Source organism: Octodon degus, unplaced genomic scaffold, assembly GCF_000260255.1.
Source record: "Octodon degus isolate 3935 unplaced genomic scaffold, OctDeg1.0 scaffold00026, whole genome shotgun sequence".
NCBI lineage: Eukaryota > Metazoa > Chordata > Mammalia > Rodentia > Octodontidae > Octodon > Octodon degus.
The window spans coordinates 10,966,337-10,980,320 of record NW_004524602.1 but is presented as its reverse complement, the minus strand read 5'-3'; the positions used below and the strand labels follow the sequence as shown (position 1 = coordinate 10,980,320).

The 13,984-nt window shown below is 45.9% G+C and overlaps 1 protein-coding gene across 1 annotated transcript in view; it reads right to left on the bottom strand.

Annotated features, from left to right (window-relative positions):
- Window positions 1–9,603: 9,603 nt before the first annotated feature.
- Window positions 9,604–13,984, bottom strand: part of Pdcd7 (programmed cell death 7) — a 14,539-nt gene continuing 10,158 nt past the window's right edge. Inside the window, exons 4-6 of the mRNA XM_004628933.2 lie at window positions 13,008–13,244; window positions 12,477–12,564; window positions 9,604–10,608 (exon numbers count right to left, since the gene is read on the bottom strand). Coding sequence (XP_004628990.1) covers window positions 10,485–10,608; window positions 12,477–12,564; window positions 13,008–13,244 — 449 coding nt within the window. The 3' untranslated portion in view covers window positions 9,604–10,484. The remainder of the gene's footprint in view (window positions 10,609–12,476; window positions 12,565–13,007; window positions 13,245–13,984) is intronic.

Sequence of the window (13,984 nt, the reverse complement as noted above, 5' to 3'; positions counted from 1 at the left end):
TTGGGCTGTGGGCTGTGGCTCAGCAGTCTGATCCTCAGCACTAAAAAACAAGCGGAAACTTGGTCTCACACTGTGCACAAAAATCAGTCCTAGCTAGACTGCAGGCCTCATGGACAGAAGGTAAAATAAAACTTGAAGATAAAATTAGAGACTAGATTCAAGGCTATGGAACAAGCAAATACTTCCTGAAAGGGCGGCCCATGAGGAAAAATACATTAATCCCAACCTGCAGCACACCTTCAAACAAAGGACTCATGTCCTATGTATATAAAAAACTTCTGCAATGAAAAAGGCAAGGAGGCCGGGGAGACGGCTCAGTGGAATAAGCGCTTTCCTGGCAAGTGCAAGGGCCTGAGTTCACACCCCGGTTCCACCAAAAAAGAAAAAAGAAAAGAAAAAAAGAAAAGAAAATTCAGTACTCAAATAAACTATAATAATTGATTCTTTAAAAAAAAAGGCAAGGAATTTTAATAAGCATCTCATGAAAGAAGCTATCTAAAAGGCAATACACATGATCGCTCCTTTAGCCCCATTAACTGTCAGGTATATGCAGAGTAAAACAACGACACCTGTGTGCATTAACGGTTAATACAAAAAAGGCCAACGATATCAGCGTCGAGGCGAATGTGAGCGGATGGGGCTCCGGAGCACTGATCAACGGTGCCAAGTAATGCTGACATCCCAGAATTAAAAACCTATTCACAGGTCACTTTGTAGGCTTTAAGCTACTGTCAAGTGTAGCATCTACCCTTAGTTTAGCAATATTCACAGGCATCAGAGGTTAAATATCAAGTCTGTTTCCTTGAAGGAAAAAATCCTCAATTATACTGGACTGAATGGCACAACCGAGTATGACATAAATCTAGACTCTGAACAATCGGGGTGAGCAGGGCCTGCCCCTGGCTCAACACAATCTGCCAGCTGCTCTGGGTCACGGTGCGGTCAGCCCGTTCCTGGCAGGAGCTCATCATGCGGAGGTGGTGCAGACAGGTCAAATGAGGGCAGGGGGCAAATCCCTTAATCCTCTACCCCTCCTGTGCCTGTCCATCCTGGTCAGCGACTTCTCAAGCAGGAAGCATATCCAACCTGTCCCAGCAGCTACTCCAACAGCACACCTGAGATTCACGCTGTCACGGGGCCCCGGGGAAGTTCGGCAAGTTTAGGCACCCTAGATTTACTGATCAGGTGTCCACCTGTCGTTTGAATTTTCATCTACTGAGACTCAGCTGTCAGCTGCCGGTCACTCAGCTTCCTGTCTTCAACCCAGCACCCGCACCATAAGATGTCTCCCTCGCCAGCCTTGTGCCTGCTTCTACAGCAACTAGAGGATTCTGGGGATCTTTCCTTGTCCTCTTTTGCTGTGCTTGGGGCTAAATCCAAGGCCTTTGTGCTGAGCTATATCCCCTGTCCTTTTTTTGGAGGCATGGTCTTGCTAAGTTGTTAAATTCCCCAGTCTGGGCTTGTATTTGTGATCCTCCTGCCTCAGCCTCTTACAATGCTGGCCTTACAGGCAGGTGTCACCATGCTGGTATTAAGGAATACATCTTTGAAGAGAAGCAAGGACTATAGTTTAAGATATCTGGCAAGTGCAAGGACCCGGGTTTGACCCCTGGTACCGCATGCTGTGCTGGCCCCAGAACCCTGGGCGCCCGATGCCGTCCACCGAAACCAGGCATGGTAGCGCATGCCTGTAATCCCAGAACTGGGAAGGCTGAGACAGGAGGATTACTGTGAGTCTGAGCTGCAGAATGAGATCCTGTACCAAATAAGTAAATAAATAAAAATATTATTTTTAAAAAGATATGATGGGGCTGGTGAGATGGCTCAGTGGTCTAAAGCACCTACTTAGAACAAGCTTAGCAAAGCACAGGGACCGCGGTTCAATCCCCCAGCACCACATGCCAGCCAGCCCTGCCCCCTGGTGGGCTGAGCTGGACACACACACACACACACACACACACACATAAAAAAAAAAAATTAAAAAAAAAAAAAAAAGATATGATGTAGGGCAGGAATTGTAGCTCAGTGGCACAGTGCCTGACTGGCAAGTGTGAGGTCATGCGTTCAATTCCAGGTACCAATAAAAAATATATATGACATAGGTGAAACATACTTTAAAATGAGGACATCTCACTAAGTACAAAATAAGAGGTGCAGATCAGTAGGTACGATATTAGGGCTCCTGGCCAGCCTGCCCTAGAGTGCCTCTGCAGACTGTTCCGTCCTTATGGAGCTTGGGAACCCTTTAGGAAACAGATGAGATTGCCCCAGACTCTGGGGGATGGCGGAACAGCCTGTGAGCAGGAAGGGTCAGAGTGAAAGCAGGACTCCAGGGAAGGAACGGCTGAGCCAAGGCGCAGATGATTGTACCAGGAGGCTGCCCGCACTAAGATCGAAACGGTCACCAGGCCTGGTGGCGCACGCCTGCCATCCCAGCACTCTGGGAGGCTGAGGCAGAAGGGTCACAACGCCAAGCCCCAGCCCTGAGCAATTTAGCAGCTTAGCCAGACCCTGCCTCCAGATAAACAATGAAATTTTAAGTACTGTAAGAGCTAAGTATGTATTATTTGGCTCAGTGGGAAGCCTCTGGGTTCAATCATCAGTACTGAAAATAAAAGGGCAGAGTTCAGGCCTGGGGAAGCCTTGAGCCAGCACTGGTTCACACTCTGCTCAGTTAGAAGGCAGAGAAAACCCCAGCGAGGTGATGTGGAAGAACAACAGCAGCAGAGCCGGGTTGTGTTTTTAAACCCCAGAAAGAGGCCTGCGCTCCCTGCACTGCCTCTGCCAGGGGGCCCATCGAGCTCGTGGCAGCCAGGCTGGGGCGCCAGGCAATGACAGGAGCCTTGTTTTTAAAGCTCCTCACTGTACACTTTTGGAGGCTTCATTCTTGCCCACAAGATATTTACTTATTTATTTATTTGTATTTTAGGGAAGGGTCTACAGGGTGTTCAAGGTCTCACTACTAGACTGGACTCATAGTGATCCGCCTGTTTACAGCCTCCCAAGAGTGGGGATTAAGAGGCATGCACCACCTCGCCCAGTCTTAGTGTGCCCCGGGGGCAGGGCTGGCACGGCAGGCCCTGACTGAATCCCTGGCCCCTGCGCCTGCTTGCAGGCGCTTTAATCAGAATCAGTAAATATTAAGGGGCTGGGGGGTGCTACCGGTTAGCTCAGTTGTTTAAGCACCTGCTTTTGCAAACGCAGTCAGGCGCAGGACACCTAGGTTCGATCCCCAGCTCCTCATGCCTTACCAGACTTGCCTTTAAGGCACCCTGAGCCAGCCAAAAAAAAAAAAAATCCTTCTTGCTCACAAGAGGGCAGCTGCCTGCAATTTCCAGTTCTCCGCTGGGCTCTTCAGAGACTCAAACGTCACGGCCAGCAAGGCAGCTCCCTGCCTGCAAACTGCTCCTCCCACCCTGAGCTCCTACTTGCAAGGGCAGTGTTGCCCTGGCCCAGGAAGATTATCCCTGTGTCTCCTTTGCCATCGATCCGCCACCGCTCCCTCACCTGGACTGGCTTTCTTTATCCTTACGCCAACATCTAGCTCACCTCCCCTTATTCCAGTGCTGTTAGCCTTGCCACCATTCCCTGACCCACCAATATTCCCTAAATTCTTGTCTTTCCCCACAACTAGTTAAAAACTGCTTATTTTTCAGTGTTTACTTAAAACATTACTTTCTCAAAAAAGCTTTCCCAGGCTGGGGAGGTAGCTCTGCTGTCTAAGCACCTGCCTGGCAAGCGCAAGGACCCAGGTTCAATCCCTGGTATTGCATGCCATGCTGGCCCCAGAACCCCAGGTGCACCAAGCCATCCACCCAAACTGGGCATGGTGACACACACCTGTAATACCAGTACTGGGGAGGCTGAGACAGGAGGATCACTACAAGTCCAAGCTCCATAGCAGGTCCCTATACCAAAAAAAAGCTTTCCCTATCCTATAGGAAAAGTTCTGTAGTGGGTTACTTAGGTCCATATATAGTAGCTTTAACATATAGTTTCACAGTGCCTGACAGCATGTTTTGTATGCTAGCACATACCTATGTAGACAGGATCATCATTCCCTCCTCCCAAGTACTGGGGCTTGAACCCAGAGCCTCAAGCATAACCTTTTTTTTTTTTTTTTTCCGGTATTGGGGATTGAACTCAGGACTTTGTGCTTATCAGGCAAGTGCTTATTCTACTGAGCTATCTCCCCGGCCCAAGCATATTTGATAAGTGCTCTACCACTGAGCTGCTCCAATTCCTTCATTTTTTTTTTTCCCATAGGGTCTCGTAGAGCGGCCCACATTGGCTTTGAGTTTATAATCACCCTGCTTCATTCAGTCCTCCAAGTAGCTGGGGTTACAAGCATGTACCACTCTATCCAGCTTGCAGTCATTCTTATTTCCTATTATTTCACTTCATGCTTAAAAAAAAGAAAAAGAAAAGCTCCTGCTTCGTAATCTCTTAGAACCAGGTCTTCTCTTTAAAACGCTCAGCTGTTTTGTTCCTCAGATTCACCGTCCTTTTGCCCCAGCTTCCCAAGAAGTGTGCACCAGCATACCCAGATATTCTGTACATTTTTTAAATGATTGTTGGATTAGCACCTCTTGTCCTCATAACCTGTACTATGTTTGGGGAATATTTTATGTTTTGCTTGGCCTCAACAGGTACTTCATAAAAAACACTTTGGATAATGAAAAATACAAATTCCTAGTAAGTACTTTTCCTTATAGTACTATCATACCTATAATTAATGATTCTAATTATCTACAAAACCATTAAAACTTCTCTGCTCTATATTCAAACTCCAGGAGGGCAGGAATTCTGTCTGCTTGTTCTTGGCACCTAATGAAGTACCTAAAAAATTGAAACAATCATCTCCCAAAGAATACAGTTCAAATCCTGATTTCTAGCAACCCTGCATAAAGCTGAGGAAAGCGCACCACGTCCCTGCACAGTTTTGAATTCCAGCATCACTTGCCTCAAAGACTTTGATCTCTGCTTCAGAGAATACTCTGAGAAAGTTTATTCCAAAAAGCAAATGGAATCTGCATTGGAAATTCCTCATAGGTGGCCGAATGTGGCAGGCCAGGAACTACTGCATAAATACACAGCGCTAAGTCAGTCACTATGTAGGAATGATTTGTTGCCTCTAAACTTTAAAACAATGGGAAAAATCTCATTCAATCTTACGGGCTTCTTATCTTTTGCCATATTATATGCCCTATTTAAATGAAACAAGAGGTAGCTTGGACTTACCTTGCAATTCCTGGATCTTCTCTGTGGACAAAACACTCAGAAGTGAAGGGCTAAACAGATGGTATAATCCAGCTAAGCCTCTTGTTACAGAAGTCACATGCACAAGGAAACATGAATGGCTTTAGAGTGATTAATTTGGCTGGCGTGTGGCAGTACATTCTTTGACATTATAAACTCATCCAGTTGGTGAAAAAAAAAAAAAAAAAAATACTATTTAACATATAACTAATCTCTCTTATAGACTTATATTCTTCCATTTTTAATTTCTTTAAAAAGTAAATACAAAAAAAAAAAAGTAAATACTATTAGGGGTCTGTGAGATAGCTCAGCCATCTAAAGTGCCTGCTTAAGCAAGCTTAGGCAGCGCAGGGACATGGGGGGTTTGATTCCCAGCACCACATGTTGCACCAGCCCTGCCCCAAGGTGGGCTGAGCCAGCCACACACACACACACACACACACACACACACACACACACACACACACAGAGCAAACCAACAAAAAGAAATGATTTTTAGGGCCAGCCAGATAGCTCAGTGGACTAAAGTGGCTGCTTAGGTAGAATGAAGCAGCAGGGATTTGATGGTGGGTGTGCTGTGCCAACCCCACCTTTGGGGCCCACTAAGATAGGGATTGAGGCTTGAAAGGCTGAAAACAGAAGGATCACTATGATTCTGATCTGTGTAGTGAGACCCTGTACCAAATAGACAGACAGATAGACAGATACTTTTCTTAGAGCTTTTCACAATTCCGTATCTCCTCTCTAATGAGTATTCTTGCATAGAGGAGGTGAGGAGTCACCAAATATTTGGTTACATTCTGTACAGTGAGCCTTTGAATTTTACTTTTCTCCTCTCATGTTCAATATCTGGAGAAATTCAGGTAACAGGTTTTTTTCATTTTGTTTTGCTTTTTGGTCTTGAGACAGGGTTTTGCTATGTAGTTCAGCCTAGCCTTGAATTCACTCTGTAGTCTAGGCCGGCCTCAAACTCATGGCAATCCTGCCTTGACCTCCCGAGTGGATTTAAGGTGTGTGCCACCAGACCTGGCTTGTTTTGTCTGAGACAGGATCTCACTATGTAGTTCAATCTGCCCTTGCACTCATTATGTAGCCTACGCTGGCCTCAAACTCACAGCCAACTTCCTACCTCAATCCAGAGTGCTGAGATTATAGGTGTGCACCACTATGCCCCGCAGGTAACAATTTTACTAAAAGGACATGATTTAGAAATGGGCTGAAGGTTCAACAGAATTGTAGCTCCAAATTCTGTTAAGTGGAAAGAATAAGAAATGACTAGCAACAGCAAGCATTAAGAACAAACACCCCAACACGCAGGTTGTAGTCCTAGGGAGCGCTTCCTCTGAGGAGGAATCAGGGCTCACTGGGGAGTGTGTGTGTATGAGATTCCAAGTCAGCAAATGTACAAGATAAATGTAGAAGTGAATTCTCGACTGTTACTGACCACATGTGAGGGCAGGTAGGCTACCTACTCATTTCTGAAAACTAGTAAATAAAAGGAATTAAGTATTTATCTCTTGGGGCTGGTGAGATGGTTCAGTGGTCTAAAGCACCTACTTAGAACAAGCTTAGCAAAGCACAGGGACCGCGGTTCAATCCCCCAGCACCACATGCCAGCCAGCGGCGCCCCCTGGTGGGCTGAGCTGGCCACACACACACACATACACAAAAACAAATAAATTTTTTTTAAAAAGTATCTATCTCTTGTCTGCCTATTCAAATTATAACCAAGTAATTGGTAAGGGGAATTTTTTTTTTGAAGTATTCCAGCTAAAAACCAAAGAAAGAATAAGTTACTACTATTTTTTAACCCTTAGTGAATTAATGAATCTAGGTTTTGAGTATCAGTAACTTTGCGTATCAGAGATAGGCAGTGGGCCAGAGGTATGGATCAGGTGGTAGAACGCTTGCCTGGGGTGTGGAAGGCCCTGGATTGAAACCCCCGCAATGCACTCATACACCCCAGCTATTAGCATCCTCCAAAATACAAATACACACATATGTACAGCATCGTTGCCATAAACCTCCGGTCTGAACGTGAGCGAGCCTTTACTCAGTGCTACCCAAAAGACATATGAGGGCCAGAGGTGACACCTATCTTAATTCAAGCTTACATTCCATCAGCTGTGACTTATGGGACTCCCATGGGGCTATGTAACCACTGAATTACCGGAAGGGTGAGAACCCAGGGGGCCTGGCCTGACAGCATGCAACTGGAAAGGAAACTATAAAGATTCGGGGAGAAAATGACGCTATTTCTTCAAGACGAAAAAAATGGAGGGCATAATAGGGAGCAGGAAAGAGAGAAACTATCAGGGAAGAGATACCACAACGACGAATGCATGAATTCTGCTTCAACAGAATGCGAAATGCATCAAAAGGAAATTGGAATAGATGGAGTCGTTTTGCTAATCATTTCTTCACATGTGACACTGGTTTTTTTCGGTTACCTTTCTCTCGTTGCTGGGACCAAATACCCAACACCCAAAATGAAGGAAAGAAAGGTTTCTTTAGTTCAGTTTGTGGAGGTTTCAGTCCATACTCAGCTGGCTCCAAGGCAGAGTGGCATGTGGCAGAGAGCAACAGTTCATGACGGCAGAAGGCAGCAAACCGGCAAGAGCAAAAGGGCAGGAGCAGCAGCGGCAACAGCGGCCCAGGCAAGCCTCGCCCTCTCTTCTACTGCCTTCGGGCTATCTGCCCAGGGCGGGTGTAGCACTCACACCCACAACCCCAGCCTCGGATCATGAATGAATCACCACCTCTAGAACCCTGCCCTGGTGACTGCATGAGGCTTTCGAGGGACAACTTTACACACAAACCATAACAGTATTATAGTTACATTACAAAAACAATTTAAGACCAATTACTGCAATAGTCATGGGTAAACTGCTATCTGGCATTTCTTTCAAAATAATCCAGGGTAAGCAGTAAGGATATAGGTGAAATGGGAGTGGCGATGAATTGATAATCATTTGAAGCTGGATGGTGGGCATATGGGAAGTAACTGTTTAACACAGTGGCTCACTGTGTAGTGTAGGGCAGCCTTGAGCTTGCTATGTAGCCTAGGCGGGCCTCAATTCTGCAACCCTCCTGCCTCAGCCTCCTAGAATGCTGGATTACAGGCATGTGCTATCAACACCTGGCTACGTACCATTCTTATTTTTAGATATAGTTGAGATTTTCCATAGTTAAGTTTTAAAAAGTAAAGATTATGGAACAGGATATTTATTATACCATTCTTGAAAGTAAAATTCAAGATTCTATTCTAAATCTGCAAAAGAACAGAGCTGCTGCCACCCCCACACACAGATAATAGAGCAGGAAAAACTTAAAAATAAATAAATAAAAATAAATAAATAATGTTCACTTTAGGGGCCGGGGAGATGGCTCAGTGGAATAAGTGCTTCCCTGGCAAGCGCAAGGACCTGAGTTCAATCCCCAGTTCTGTCAGAAAGAAAGGGACGAAAGGAAAGGAAAGGAAAGGAAAGGAAAGGAAAGGAAAGGAAAGGAAAGGAAAGGAAAGGAGGAAGGAAGGAAGGAAGGAAGGAAGGAAGGAAGGAAGGAAGGAAGGAAGGAAGGAAGGAAGGAAGGAAGGAAGGAAGGAAGGAAGGAAGGAAGGAAGGAAGGTAGTTCACTTTAGAACACAGGTGAAAGTAGATCAAGAGGAAGAGGGGACTGGCTGCTCTCTACTCGGGCAGATGCCACCTTCTCCTCCGCTCTGCTGCCTGAATTTCCCGAGCCTCTCCTCCATCACCGCAGACTTCTCGGGCAGGGCTGTCGGGACACTACATGTACGCATACAGTCCATCTCTGATTTTGCTCTTCACGCATCTCACCAGACAGCAAACGGTGGGGACGTTAAACAAGAAAGGCACACAGGACTGGGACTGGGAGGCTGATCGTACCCAACTTTACGGTCTTTGAGCTCAGACAAGCTTTGGAAAAATGTGACCCTCATCCCCGAGCTGTTAACTCTATAATGTAAAGCATAGAGACCGCACAATGTGACTCAAACAAAAAAGGGACAGAGGTGTTAGTGTCCTGCACCGTAGAGCTTCCTGTGACGAGTTCCCAAACTGGACAGTGTCCTTTTTTGCTTACCCACAGCTGGATTCTGCAGACAGAGTTTGATGTTTAAATCACTCTCTGGTAGTAAAGACCTGTGTAATAAATTTGAATTTGGAATAAAGAATGTTTCAGCGGTAAGACAGTGCAATGTAGCAAAAGATTTGAGAGGCAACAGATTGGGGTAAACATACAAACTAAAAAATAAAAACATGTATTTAGGTTTTTAAAAAATTAAATAACGAAATAATTGGTAAAAGCTAAAACAAAACCCTGACATATGACTGATTAAGCACAATAGCATTTATTAGTGAATATTAAAAATAAATTTTATCATTTTTGCTTTTCCCTCACTTTGACTACAGATGTTTCTGTAAGCCTACCAGCTCCTACCATGACTGAATAAAATCAAGAAAGGTCCCACTCCCATAGGAAAATCAACTTCTGGCCTTGGAGATTCTGAACAACTAAATGCCTAGGAACTTCAAAACCAGGCGCCTGCGTTAGGATGCGGAATACGAGGGAAATACAACTGCGGTCCACTGGAACGTCACGCAGCGCGGGCACTCAAGATTTTCTAAATTCTCGCCAGGACTAGGCTGGCATCTTCTTAGCCTGGACCGCAGCCACTGCCATCATCTTAACCAGCAGCCTCGCAAACCACATCATAACTGGAATTAACAAAAGTGAAAGTCGAATTCTCGGCCTTTATTCCTGGGAGTCAGAGGGCTCTCTGGGTAGGAAGCTTAAGGTTTTGAGCAGGCTTGCCCTTACATTCAGTACTGGGGAAAGGCCGCAAAGCCTACCCAGCGCACATGCGCACTGAGCATCTGAATGTATCGATTCTTCCTTCAACACACAAGGAAGCTAAGGTCCATCAGTGAGTCACTTGGGACCAAGCCCCTCAAAACAGAGGCAAATTTGGTGAACCAAGACAATAACCTCAGTTTACCTCGGTCCTTTCCTCAAGAACCACATTAACCCCCTGCTTCAAGAGGCACCTCTGGCCAGGACAGAGCACAGAAGAAAGCATAACTTGAGGCTACGCCATGCCACGTGGAGTTCACAAGCTGTGGTGGTGTCCACGGCACAGAAGGCAGCATCACCAGTTCTCAGAGAGGGAGAGCGCGCCGGCGGACCGCACTCCCGGAGCTTCCGTCCTACTGCAGTTTCATGGCGGACGCCCAGACATCGTTGCTGGGGAGCGGCGGGAGGACCCATCCTTGGGGAACAGAGCTGCCTTTGGGATGGTCAGCTGGCACCAGGTACTGATCCCAATCGTGCCTTCAGAAGAACATTACAGAACAACAGTTCATTTCTACTTTTTTCCAATCAAGATGTTCAAAAATGTTCTACTCCTAAGTATTATGTTAACCTACCATAGAACTTGATTGCTAGGAATTACGTGCAAGCTCACATTTTTTTTTAACAATTCATAATATCTTTTACTGGACATGACACAGTCCATCTGATGTGTCACAATCAAAAATTAACAGCAACTTTTTTTTTTTTTAAATGCATTTGGTACAGGGTCTCACTATGCAGCTTGGACTCATAGTGATCCTCCTGTCTCAGCCTCCCCAGAGCTGGGATTACAGCATTGTGCCACCATGCCTGGTTTCAGTGGTCAGGTTGGCCTAGGCCTGGCATGGTATGCAGTACCAGGGATCAAACCCAGCTCCTTGCGTTTGCCAGGCAGGCGCTTAGACTCTGAGCTATTTCCCTAGCCCTTACAATTAGGGGAAAAAAAATCTCTGATGAACTTACAAACTCTTAAGGATAACCAACTAATTGATATAGTTGATCCTCATTATTTTCAGGTTCTGTATTTGCAAATTTGCCTACTCACTAAAATCTAACTGTGGCCTCTATGTCATCACTTGTGAAGATTTCAAGGATACTTGAAAATACAAAGAATGGCAAAAAACTGGAGTCACAAAATCCTGAGCTGAGGCCAAACAAGGCAACATTCACTAGTGTGCCTTGTCTCAGCTCTTGCATTGGAAATAAGGGTCCTTTTCACCAATGACTTCACTGTTTAAAATGGCCTCCAAGGATCATGGTGTCAAGCATCCCAGAGCGGAGATGTGCCTTGTGGAGAAAACATGTGCGTCAGATAAGCTTCACGCAGGCACAGGGCACAGCGCTATCAGCCGGGAGGGAGAGCAATCGTATATACTGAGTGCCTTGAAACGGAGATACACGTGGAACAAGGTACTGGTCAGCTGGTGAAAACGTGACCAGAGGCTCTCCGAAACACACCTAATCCCGTGTTCCCATCAGAGGCAACAGTTCAGTATCCCGCATTACAGCCTTCACAATGATTTGACAGAACACAACAATGAGAACTGACACTACTGCTATTTCAAAGCTAAAACTTGAATATGGCCAAAAACAAACTCTCTCCAGGAAATACAGCTGCTATGTGAAAGAGCATTCTTTCATGAGCACTACAAATGGTTAGCCCTCTGGAAAGGAACCTCAGAGACCATACTTTGAAGACTCTCCTACACTCCCGAAGACATTCCGGGGAGCTGAGAAGACAACAAAGTGCTCTCAGCAACAACAAAGTCAACCTACCTTGGGAACCCCATTCACTATGCGTGTTTCGCCTACCTCTTTCTCAAGAGACTGACTACAAGGCGGAAGAGCACGCTGCCAAGGCATGGAGGCTACATCCGGTTTGCCACCTCTATTTCACAGCAGAAGAGCTGCAAACTTCACCCCAGCAGCACCTGATGACTCAGGTGAGACTCTTGCTCCCAGCTCTCTAGGCTGTGACCTGCAGGCGCTCGGAAGTCAGCCTGGGTCTTAACAGTCTCCACTGTGCACACTTGAGAGGGCTTCTCTTCTTTGGTGTGTTTGGTGTCAGAAGAGAACTAGAAAAATAAAGCTAGTGCTTGCAAATCAACACGAGGGCTACACCACAGGGCAAGGCACAACCCGAGCTTCAGCTGCTCCGCCTAATGGAGACAGCTTCTGTGAAGCATGAGGAATAAACGAGAACACGTGGCATCCTCAAGACCTGCCAACATCCTGAACCCGTGGGGAACGTTAAAAAGACACAGCAGCCGACCTCAACAAGGAGGTACCTCTTCGAGAGAATCTTGCTATGTAAGGGAAAGGCGACAGGCACAGCGCGCCCCTCTGACCTTATCTGGATGAGCGCCGGCAGGGAGTGCTCCGCTTGGAGGTAATACTGGCGGAAAGGCTGCAGGAGGTGAGCAAGGGGGAACTCCTCTGAAAGAGAAAAGGCACAGTGTCACAGCACCACGCTGGCTGTGGGCTCGACAGTTCTCAAAGCAAGTTGGCTGGGCCCATGATTATGACAATATGACCAATACGGTTCTGTCTGGTCCTTCTGATTTTTGTCCTTTCCTCGTACTGGGATGGAGCCCAGAGCCTTTCCACACTAGGCAAGTACGTCCACCGCTGAGCTACATCCCCAGCCCTAAGCCTATTTCACATGTATCCACATCTTCCATCCCACAGTCTAGAACAATGATGGTGAATCTTTTTGAGTTTTCAATAACAAACTGCTGGCTACAGCCACACGTTCCCTACTACTGGTTTAGAATCGCCAATCAGAACACGTCCTTAGCTGCTTTCGCCTCTTGAGATCTCCCACCATAGAGCGGTCAATTTTGTATTTTCCTTTTTCTACTAAGTACACAGGAACTCACCTGGATCCCCAAATAACTTGGACTCAACTTCACGTTTCTGAAGTAAAAATTTCTCTTTTTCTTTTCTCTGTTTCTTTTCCAATTCCCTTTTCCTCTCCTCCTCTTGTTCTCCCTCCAGCATCACTCGGAGGGCCCTCTCTTCTGCTTCATACAGTTCAGAGCGCTTTTTAATGAGCTTTCTCAGTCGCTGAAGATGGTGCTCAAAAGTCTCATCTGCAGAGGCTGGAGGACAGACCCCTGGGCAAAAAGAGCCAGCGGCGTTTTAGATACAGATGTTTTCTTACCCCAGAATGCATGTTTAACAAGCAGTCTCGATGTCCTACCTACAGCAGGAGTTCACTTAGAATCCGTAAACTCTACCCCCCCTTCAAGGTTCAATTTGATCTCCCTCAATCTCCAATTACATGGAACCCACCCTGAAGGCGTTCTCTCCTCTCTCCCTGGATCACACCATTGAGCCCTCAGGTCTGATCGTCCACCCGAACATAGCGTCTACTAAAGTGACCCCTCCCTTAACTCTTCCATGTTCATGAAGTCCCTCAGCACTGAACAGGTCTAGCAGTCCCTCTGACAGGGTGCATTCTGGGAGTGCAGCTCTCCTCAGGGACAAGACTCTCAGAGCCAAATACACTGACCTCACAGCTGCTGGGGACAATAGGATGCCCAGCTGTTGTGGTTTGTCTGCTTTTAGCACTAAAAACCCTGTGCTCCCTCAGGCCCAGGAAAACCAGGATGTGCCTCACCCTGATTTAACTTTGTCATCAGGTAACAGTACAGCTGACATGGTTAAAGCTATAGCTGGAAAATGTGTTTACAGATTAAGTATATCAAGGAATTACTGCCCTTTTTTGGTGTAATAAGGACATTATTCACAGCTGATTATAGGTCTACATTATTTTATTTTTGTGTATGAAATTTTTAATAATTTCATAAATATATATAATACATATTTTTTTTAATTTTTTTTTTTTTTTTTT